General features: G+C 44.2%; 1 protein-coding gene across 1 annotated transcript in view; it reads right to left on the minus strand.

Annotated features, from left to right (window-relative positions):
* The window catches only part of LOC110493903 (protein CBFA2T2), a 50,723-nt gene extending 41,119 nt beyond the window's left edge, over positions 1-9,604 (minus strand). Inside the window, exon 1 of the mRNA XM_021568489.2 lies at positions 9,388-9,604. Within this exon, the coding sequence (XP_021424164.1) occupies positions 9,388-9,415 (28 nt within the window). The 5' untranslated portion in view covers positions 9,416-9,604. The remainder of the gene's footprint in view (positions 1-9,387) is intronic.
* Between the last annotated feature and the right edge of the window lie 1,550 nt (positions 9,605-11,154).

Raw genomic sequence — 11,154 nt, forward strand, 5'->3', positions numbered from 1 at the left:
GGGATGGCAGCAGCAATTACTTAAATGACATTGGTGATAATGGCGTCATGAACGTTAATGCTTAGTAAACATGCTAATGACAGACAGACAGACAAACAAGGTAGCCTACTCGGGAATTAAACAAACAAGGCAGCTTGAGTGTTTGCAAATGCATTTTCTATAAACCACGCGACTTAAATGATTCATTAACTTCATTTGCAATGCTGCGCAAACATGCTAACGCCAGCCAAATTGAGATCCATGCAGGAAGACAACAACACTGGGATGCTGCAAAGTGTCTTTCTTTCAGCCGTAAATGACCTATCCCCCTCCCCCACACATTGTTTTAAGTAGACACCTGTGAGTATTTGTGTGTGTGTTATTGTGTACGTCTGTTGGAGGCCACGCTTGTCTTTCGTCATTCACAGGCTTGAGAGCCAGCCAAAACAGCTGGCTCCTTGGCTTGCCTCCCACTCACCATATCTCAGCCCACAGGAGTTCCTTTGGAATCAATGAAAGCACAATGCACCTGAATCTCTGAGTCTCACTCTCTCTCCTCTGCTTTTCCCGCAGTCCCGTTTGATCTTTTAATGCCATATTTTCCGTTACATCTGCTGTAGGGACAACTTGACGGGAGACATAATCATTTTCTCCATGTCTGGTAGGGTCATTAGCAGCGAAGGAAAAACATGCAAAATGAATAAGATGCTTGGCAGTGGTATGGTCACACGCTAAATCTAAGGGGACTATTTTATTCGCTGCATACTCAGCACAATAATGGTATAAAATCAGAACAGGCCATGTGAAGTCCTATGGGTGTTCTCTTCTCGGCCTCGTCTCCCCCCCTCTTTGCAGCAACTCAATTCAAAGCTATCGATTCACTCAAAGGCTCGTTCGCATATCATCCTGGGGATATTAAAAACAAATGGGTGGGTGGGGGGGGGGCCGCTCAGAGCGAAAACACAAGAAAACCCATTGACTGCTGCTTTACCCCCCCTCCCCTCCATTACCCCCAAGCTCCACCTTACCCCCCCATGAGCTATTGTACCCTCCTTTTCAGACACTCCTATATCACCAATAACAAATGGGTCCCTTTTTTTCTCTCTCTCACCCCCCCCCCCCCCCTTCTTGTTCCCTCTCTCTCCTTCTCTCCCTTGCTCTCGATGAAAGGCAGGCATTGAGCCGGCAGTGGCATTCCAAAACCTCAGCCCACGGCTCCAGAGTGTCTGGCTATTCAACACTGCTGGGAGCGATTAGTTTAAGTAAGGCCTGACCCGCCTACTCACCCATGGAAAACCGTCAGATCTCTTGTTACACTTTGGTTGGAGAAGGGAGGACTGTGCTTTCGAGTGCCTGTGTGTGCAACTGTGCATGTGGTGTGTTAATGTGCGAGTGTGTGTGTGTGTGGTTGTGAGAGAGAGCGCGTGTGTGTGTGCAATTTATGAGAGGTGGGTCACACGCTCACTTGGCTGCATCTTCCCTAAGTTTCCACAGAGGAAGGCCAAGTGTGGGACAGACGCCAAACCTTTTCTCCAATAACTCTGTTAAACGATATTCAATAACCACCTTCTCCTTTTCTCTCCAGTTAAACCGTGCACCAGATAAACCAATCGGGCTATCCGTGGCTGACTCCATATATAGCTAAAGCCTTACATGCCCTTACTTACAGTATTCTAATCATTAAAGTGTACAAGGCAGCGAGAGATCTCTTGAAGTTTGGCCTGCTCTGCCAACCTTACCAAATTCTCAGCACATAAACAACTGCTTAGAAGCAAAAAATGCCAGACTGACAGTCGGAGTGCAATGTGCATGCTTTCTATGGCGATACTGTTGCTTTCATACATACAGTATGCAGGCATAAAGCCTTTTTTCCATAGTATAGCCTAGTAACATATACAATACGCATACTGCGTTCTTAGTTTCTTATAGTCTACACCTACAGTGTTATGAGTCATTTGAAGTCTACGGTTAACATAAGCACAGTGCATTAATGTACTTAACAGCCACCTTGTAAAACAATGGTGACTTTGCTACTGCTTTTTATAGGGAACAGACATTTTGCAATGGGCACGTCTGACATGGCAGTAGGGCAAGTAAAAAAAAATAAAAAGCACGAACCGCATTCCTCTTAATATTAAATGGTTTAACCCGAACTTCATTCCAAGATGGTGGTTTGTCGTCCATTGTGCTTGCAGGAAGGACCTGACAATAGTGCCACTTTCAGCCCTACAAAGAACTTTATTGTTCCTGTCATGTCAGAAACGAAACAATAGACAGGTGAAATGAAACGTACGTCAACACGGGGGCCCGGGAAAGAGAAAGTCCTCATCTTTTGGATTCAAAGGCGTGCTTTGACATCGCCAGCCAAAGACCTCTCATCTCATTGGGGTGTTCGGTTACTGTGTGTGTGTGTAGATATTTTGTATGTGTGTGTGTGTTTCTTCCTCCACCTGCAGTTGATCCCATAATAACCTTCTAGTTATCCCCCGGGCCGGAGCAGCTGTGTTGTGCTCTTGCCTGGCGACGGCCACACCTGTGTAGTGTGTTATGCAGGTGGCTCATCTGGAGGGTTACATTGGTAACACCTGGCCAAGCAGAGATAGAGCCTGCGGGGGGGATTTGTGAAGGGCTCAATTACAGCTTGGCTAGATAAGGACTCTGGGGTATAGCCCAAACACACACGCATACACACACACACAGACATGCCTTTGCCTTACTCAAGGTTCAGTCGCAGGGATGTTTAGGCTTATTGAAGGTGCGCTCCCCTCCAAGGTGTGTATGTGTGTGTCTGTGTCTGTGTGTGTGTGTTAAAGAGAGCGAGAGAGAACCAAACACCCCAGACTGAGGATGATGAGCCCATCTGCCTCGGCTTTGTGACTATGAGAGGAAAACTAACAAAAACCACTACTAGAGGAAAGAGACATAAACATCACGTACACTACATGACCACAAGTATGTGGACACCTGCTCGTCGAACGTCTCATTCTAAAATCACCTTTCCCAAACTGTTGCCACAAACTTGGAAGCTCAGAATCGTCTAGAATGTCATTGTATGCTGTAGCGTTAAGATTTCCCTTTACTGGAACTAAGGGGCCATGAACCTCGAACCATGAAAACAGACCCAGACCATTAATCCTCCTTCACCAAACTTTACAGTTGGCACTATGCATGTTTTTCTGGCATCCGCCAACACCAGATTTGTCCGTCGGACTGCTAGATGTTGAAGCATGATTCATCCCTCCAGAGAACGCGTTTCCACTGCTCCAGAGTCCAATGGTGTCGAGCTTTACACCACTCCAGCCAACACTTGGCATTGCGCATGGTGAGTTTAGGCTTGTGTGTGGCTGCTCGGCCATGGAAATCCATTTCATGAACCTCCCGACTAAAAGTTATTGTGCTGAAATTGCTTCCAGAGGCAGTTTGGCACTCGGTAGTGAGTGTTGCAACCGAGGAAACAATTTTTACGCACTATGCGCTTCAACACTCGGCGCTCCCGTTCTGTGAGCTTGTGGTCTACCACTTCACGGCTGATCCGTTAATGCTCCTAGAGATTTCCAGTTCACAATAACAGCACTTACAGTTGCCCGGGGCAGCTCTAGCAGGGCAGAAATTTGACGAACTGACTTGTTGGAAAGGTGGCATCCTATGACAGCGCCACGTTGTAAGTCGCTGAGCTCTTCGATAAGGCCATTATACTGCCCATGTTTGTCTATAGAGATTGTATGGCTGTATACTCGATTTTATACACATGTCAGAAATGGGTGTGGCTGAAATAACCAAATCCACTCATTTGAAGGGGTGTATATATAGTATAGGTCTGAATAGATCACATTCCAACAAGAGCAAGTTGGTCTGGTAAATTGGAGATACGTGAATAACGGAACAACAGTAGGGTTTCCTTTCACAACAACAGTATTCATAAAGCATCTCAGAGTATAAGTGCTGATCTAGGATCAGGTATCCCCTGTCCATAAGACCTGATCTACAAAAAGAGTCAACAGAGACTGTGCTTTCTCAAAAAGCTGGGATCTTTAATGTTGACTGTACTATATTGACTCTGTTTTACAAATCTTTCATTGAGAGTATTTTAACTTTTTGTATTGTTTGTTGGTTTGGCAATGCCACTGTCAGCCAGAGAAATACGCTGAGAAGGATTATCACCAAGGCAAGCAAGGTACCTGGAGTCAAACAGACAGGCATGGATGAGATCTTTAAGGTCAGAACCCCACTTCAAGGATCACAAAATAATTTTAGACCCAAGCCACCCCCTGTACCCGGACGTGCTACCTGTCCCAGACCTGCTGTTTTCAACTCTCTAGAGACAGCAGGAGTGGTAGAGATACTCTTAATGATCGGCTATGGAAAGCCAACTGACATTTACTCCTGAGGTGCTGACTTGCTGCACCCTCGACAACTACTGTGATTATTATTATTTGACCATGCTGGTCATTTAGGAACATTTGAACATCTTGGCCATGTTCTGTTATAATCTCCACCCGGTACAGCCAGAAGAGGACTGGCCACCCCTCATAGCCTGGTTCCTGTCTAGGTTTCTTCCTAGGTTTTGGCCTTTCTAGGGAATTTTTCCTAGCCACCGTGCTTCTACACCTGCATTGCTTGCTGTTTGGGGTTTTATGGTGGTTTTCTGTACAGCACTTTGAGATATCAGCTGATGTACGAAGGGCTATATAAATACATTTGATTTGATTTGTACCCGGACTTTGAACTACTCCCCTCTGGGCGCAGGTATAGGGCACACCTCGGCAGGAAAAATAAAACTAGACAATCATTTGTGCCATGTGTCACATCCCTCCTAAATAGCTCAGGCTAAATGTTCCTATCGACCCAGTAAGGCCAGCAGGCTAGTCTCATTTTATTGGTATGTAACTGTTATGAAAGTTGTATTGTCAATTTGTTTTGTATTTAAAACGCCACTTTAAAAATGTACATGACACTGCAACAAAAGTTCCCCGCGGGGACAAAGTCCGTAAAATAAGAACTGCATTCAGTATGATCTAAAAGACTGATCCTGGATCAGGACTTTATGATTACAGACCCTGAACAGACCTCCATCCCTGAGCGGCTCTGAAGCTCAGCAGGACTGGAAACAGAGCAGAGATGGATGGGGTGCAGTTTGATGAGATAGTATGAGGAGTCATAAAGCACTCGTACAACAGAGACACATGGGAAGAGTTGTAAGGGAGACTTTTCCTGAATCTTTCATCAACCGCCTTCATGACGCAAGCCTTGATTTAGGTCAGCCGGTTAGCCAGAAAAGGTTAGCATGAGCTCTAAAGCACATAACAAGACAGACTTGGACAGAGTTACGCATTCTTTGTCATGAGCTGATGTTTTCTTTTACAGCCAATGATGTGTCGCGTCAATATTCCCGATTATGACAATGTAAAGAATGCTTTGCGAGAGAAGGTTCGCAGCAACGTTGTCCAAACTTGAGTTTCTCATTTGAAAACCAGTCCATATTGTACTATCAGTCTTCAATGGGAAACTCATACAAGCATGGATTTGAACTCTCCTCTGGGTGCTGACAAGCCCACTGCAGCTGAGCCCCAACCCCATTGACCAGGAGAGAGAGTAAGCGAGAGGGGTAGAATATCCCCGAAAGCCGTGGAGAATAGGGGGAACCAATCCGAACTAGGCTTTGTCTGGGCTGGAAGAGGGAAGAACGGGTATTAAAAAAGCATAATGTGGTGATAAGTTCCTTTCAGTTCCCTTTTTACACTGTGAGCGCTCTAATTTACTACTGGGTGACTAGTACTTTTGTTCTCTGTCAATGTCCTCCTCTTAAAGTAGGAGACTAAATAAATGCCTGCATATAATAAGGCCCCCACGTCCCACCAGTCAAATGCCCGAAAATACAGCTGGGTAGAAAGGATACACGCATTTCCAATGACGGTTTTGAAAGAAACACTTTTCACAGCCGGCCACAAAGGTCTTATCCATTTTGGGGAACTTTTCAAAAGCACCTAAGAAATATGCTAAACATATTCTGAATCCCCTAGCTGGTTTCAAACACATGAATGTGTCATATAATATCACTGTGTAACGCGGCTACAATGACACTACCTACATTATGAGGCTAGTTAGTAAAACAAAATGAAAGTGTTAACAGCTCTGCGAAGAGAGCCCTGTAGTCAACTCAACGCCATAACAAAAAGCCCCTGAGAAGTAATCATCTTAAGACGGTCTGCTGAAAAACAAACCAAGGGTTTTAACATGGAGAGGGGAGCAGAGGAGCAGAGAGAGGAGAGGAGCGGAGAGAGGAGTGGAGCACGCCCCAGCGCAGGCCCACTAATAGGTCTCGTCTCCTGTAGACTGGCATTCCAGAGGACTGTTATTGGCGGGCGATCCGAAGAGCAGGGCCCACATCTGGATCCAATCCTCCCACCCGGTCCGTGCAGCGCACAGCAACAAGAAACAGCTGTGCGAACCTGGCGTCAATTAGCTTCACATTCTCCTGACAGTTAATCCGTTCCTCTCCCCTTTTTTTTTCTTCCTCCCTCACTCTCTCTTTCTGTCTCTCTCTCCTTCACTTTAGGTTGCCTCACAGGCTGAAGTAATAGGGGTTTGTGAAATAAGGAGCAGTCAATAAGGAGTCGCCGTCCATCCATGCTATCTCATGAAACAACGCAACATGAGGGTCTGTCAAGGGAGAACCATTGAGTCAGTGAGTCGTGTTTAGCCTTGTGGAGGAGATTTAGGGTAGATGTCATGACTATCAAAACATGGGTGAACTTCAAAATGGATGTGAGGGAATAGATTGATTTATTTTGGGTAAAAGGTTTGTTTTCATTTAGACTTTTTGGAGTTGGTATTTAGTAGTTTAGTATAGATTATGACCCTCATTACTGAATAGAAGACTTTGGAACAGAATCATTGTTTTTGTTGTGGCTCTAATTGATGAGGTTATGGAATAGTGAGGCATCCTGATATTATTCAACACTAAGCATGAAAGTGTGCTCAAGTTGTTTCCACTCATAACAACACTTCACAAATGTCTAAGAATGATCTGCCTGTGCACACACATTGAACAAAATGTCATCGCCCATCAGTGATGAGTCAAACCTCAAACCCAATTCAATTCCACCCCGCTCAAATCATCCGCGTTTCTGAATCAAACATAGATTCATCCTCTGATAGTTAATGGGAGCCAGACTTAGAACAAACCTCCTCCAATCTGATGGGCCTGACGACGGAGCTGGATGAGCCCCCAGCCAGAGCAATACCGTGGGGCCCAGTAAAGCATTAACAGGTGTTACTGGTGGAAAAGACCCACTCGGAGACCAGAGAGAGCAGCACATGAGAGGAAATGAGGATGCTGGGCTGACTCACTCCCCGCTACAGGCACCTCTCTCTCCACAGCGCCAGGGAAATTGTCCCACACGACAACACAAAGGGGCCAGATCTGGCAACCCGGATGAGCCACTCGAGCCAAACTCAATTAGGAGCCTAATGCAAACCTGCAGGGCTTTGTAATTTATTTCCCTTTTAAAAGTCAGGGGATTGGAATCTGACTCGCTCACACACACACACACACAAAGAAAAGCGAGAAAGAAAGAAGGAAAAGGGGGGAAATTGTAGGAGCGTCCAACTTGGCCACATGTTTTCAAGTGGATTTAATTTAATCAAGAGACAAAACAGCAACAATTTGGGGGAATGATTGAGAAAGAACATGAGTGATGGTGTACTACTCAGCGATGGTGTACTCCCAGCAAAGACAACGAAGGTCACCACTCTCCCATCCATACTCTAAAACTGTTCATTTCATATAAAAAAAACAACAACTACGTACTAACTAGATGTCATTTAACATGTATCCCGGTCAACGTTTTGGACCAAAATCCCCAAACACTAAGAACCATAAAACATTACAGGTCTAACATGGCTGCCAGAGGAGCTCTGCTGCTCCCTGCTGGTTACTGTAACAAAAATATGATCATCATTATCATCATCATTACTGTCTTGTCTTTGTCAGGCCATCGTTTGTTATTCTGACGTTAGGGGAAAAAGGGAGACGAATTGGTGGCCCCCGGGGTCAAACAATGATACAGTTGTGCCCTGAGGCTCTGGCTAGAACTGGCGACCCCACTTGCATTGCATGACTGTGCCTTTGTCCCACAGGCTAAGTAGACAAGTGGGAGTTCTCTATTGGCAGTCTTTCGACCGCCTGGTGTTATTGTCTTGAAAAGCTGTAAACTCCAGATGGTGCAAAACTTTGCCTGGTGGATTAATTCCAAATCCTCCAATGAAAAGGCACATTTAGAGTGGCGGCCCTGCTATTGAATCAAATTGGAGCATAATAGCAGGATAGTATGAGCTATACGAGGGCAAAGCTCACAACAGAAGGATATGCATGTTATAATTGCCTAAAGTTAGGCTACAAAAATGTCATTATCTAACCACGACATGAATGAAAACGGTTGATTATGTTTACTTACGATGAAAGTTATGAGGTAATAAAACAATGTATTAGTGAAATAATGAGACACATTTGCATTGACACCAAATGTGTGAATATTTTGGTAAATGTTGGTCCCATTGAACGTGTCTGCATACTCAACATCATAACATTACATTAGGCTGCAAAACACCCTGGACAAAAGACTGTTTCCGCATTGTTCCTGAGTGTGAGAGACCCAGGTGTAGGTGACGCAGGTTTATGTGATTTTTGAACTTTTCCTGTTGAAAAGTGATATCCCAAGTATAAATATAGTAAAGTACGCACACTAAAGGGTAAAAAAATATATGTTTTGAGAAAAATCGTGTTTTTGAGAGACAACTGTAAACCTCAAGGAGTAGAGCATTAGATGAGTTGGTTTGATGGGAAGTTGTGATGTCATCGGCCTCCCTCTTGCTTGAGGAACAATAGATAACAAAAGAGGAAAGCACCCCCCCCCCCCCCCCCCCCCCCCCCGACTTACCTGGACTACCTAACTACCTATTGAGATGTGCCTTTTGTTAAATGAGGTGAAAATGAGTCTGACTGCCACTTTAAATTAGCAGAGACGGAAGAGGAAGCCAAACACCCCACTCCCCTGTTTGTTTTCCCTTTTCTCCTGGTTGGCTTTTCTCCTGCCTTTAATTTACGTAGACCAAACCCAGCTGCTATTGCATTGGTGTCTATGGGAGACAGACCCAGTTAAGTAGACCGGAACTGAACAATTATAATCAATGGTAAACGACCTAAGTAATATATCTTCATTTATCCACCATCTTTGATTTTTAGCGCATCTGATCCACACACATTGTCATAGGATAATATACAAATAATCCAAATAATAATACCCCAAAACGCCCACAAACACGTGTTGCGTGTATTTTACAACACCAAAACATATACCACCCCACAGCATTAGCCTACATAGATACTAGTTTAGTTAGGCTACTTACATTGAAAAGCGCCCGGAATCCCGACCATGCTCTTCGCACTTTGAATGACAGTGTGCGCGTTTCAAGGCACAGCCAACTGTAATTAAAATGATATATGCTCGTCGATTGATATCTCGCATTGACTTGTTGTTTCTCAATGAAGATAAAAGCCCGCTGTGATTCGTAACACTGCATCAGGTATCACGGGGCATAGGCTGCTACTGTAGCAAGATTGCGCTGAATATTTGAGTGGGCGGGACTATTTGTAATCCTTTCGCCAAAAAGCAAATACACTGCTGCGTTATTACACCGTCGTAACAGCAGGGAAATACGAACACCAGTGTTTTGGAAATGATTAACGCGAGTCACGACAGAATAGACCACCACTTGCTCACATATCCACGGTTTAGACCAAATATTTTTTTGTTGCTTTGGAGCCATTTCTTTTAAATCAAGATATCCATTAGGTTTTTGGCAATGCATATAGGTCATATACTGTAGTCTTAATGTCATTAGGCTACTTGTCAACATTTTATCCATGGTGAGAATGTTTAGATTGATTCGGTGCTGTATTTTGGTCATGTTGTTGGCTAATTTGAGCATAGATGCACAGCCATCACATGTGCTAATCAATACATTAATATTTACGGAAAAATGTATACAAATCTAGGAACTCATTACTGTAAGTCGTTCTGGATAAGAGCATCTACAAATTACTAAAATGTAAAATACTTGATAATAATAATAATGTATATTCAACAGAGATGGCCGTAGGCCTAAAACACATACACTTCCAATATTTATTTGAGGCATCCTCGTGCCATGTATAGAGTGTTGCTTTATTGCCTTTCTACAACACAACAACCTATTGAAGGCAAGGAATGATTGGCATTGGACCCCATCCAGGCCCTCATATGTTGTTTCTCTAGCAAACACGATATTTAATTTGGTTGCTGAGAGCTAGCCTTCCACCCCACCCCCCTTCCCCCCAGTCCCTCCCCCAGCCACGCAAACACATGCCACATGCTCCTGCCTCCTCCCCCATCCACCACCCCTGCAAGGCTGCCACCTGCTCTAGGGAGCATGATGCACAGCTGCTGAGTTACAATAACAAATGAACGCCCACCATGACCCGGTCCAATACCTGCTACTACAGGCTGCAGCCCATCAACCCCACCAGGGACCTTCACCTATCAGAGGATGGCTTGAAGAGGGAGCAAGAGAGCTTGTCATCTTTGGGTCTGCTCTTGTCTGCTTTCTCAACTGCATCGAACTGATCTGCAAGAGAGTGTGTTTGGACAAGGAGTGAGAGAGGGGGAGGGAGATATTATTGTCTTATGTGTTTACTTTGACAATGTAAAAAAAAGTGCTTTAACTTTCCACGTCAATAAAGTTTATTGAATTGCATTGACAGAGGGAGAGGTTTGTCACCTTTGAGTCTGCACTCAACTGCATCTACAGCATCTTCAAACATTTGAGGTGGGAACAGGCATTTTGCATGTAATCCCCTACATCTTCATCATCTCCATCCACATAGTTTACTATTCTAGGGAACAGATGAATAGGGAATAGATTAAGAAAATATATGATGGAAGAAGTTCAAGGTTGGGTTTGATAGGTCAAAGTCTCACACCATGGCAGAATTAGATATATATATATATATATACAGTACCAGTCAAAAGTTTGGACACGCCTACTCATTCAAGGGTTTTTCTTTATTTTTACTATTTTCTACATTGTGGAATAATAGTGATGACATCAAACTATGAAATAACACATGGAATCATG

Source organism: Oncorhynchus mykiss, chromosome 17 (assembly GCF_013265735.2).
Source record: "Oncorhynchus mykiss isolate Arlee chromosome 17, USDA_OmykA_1.1, whole genome shotgun sequence".
Classification (NCBI taxonomy): Eukaryota; Metazoa; Chordata; class Actinopteri; order Salmoniformes; family Salmonidae; genus Oncorhynchus; species Oncorhynchus mykiss.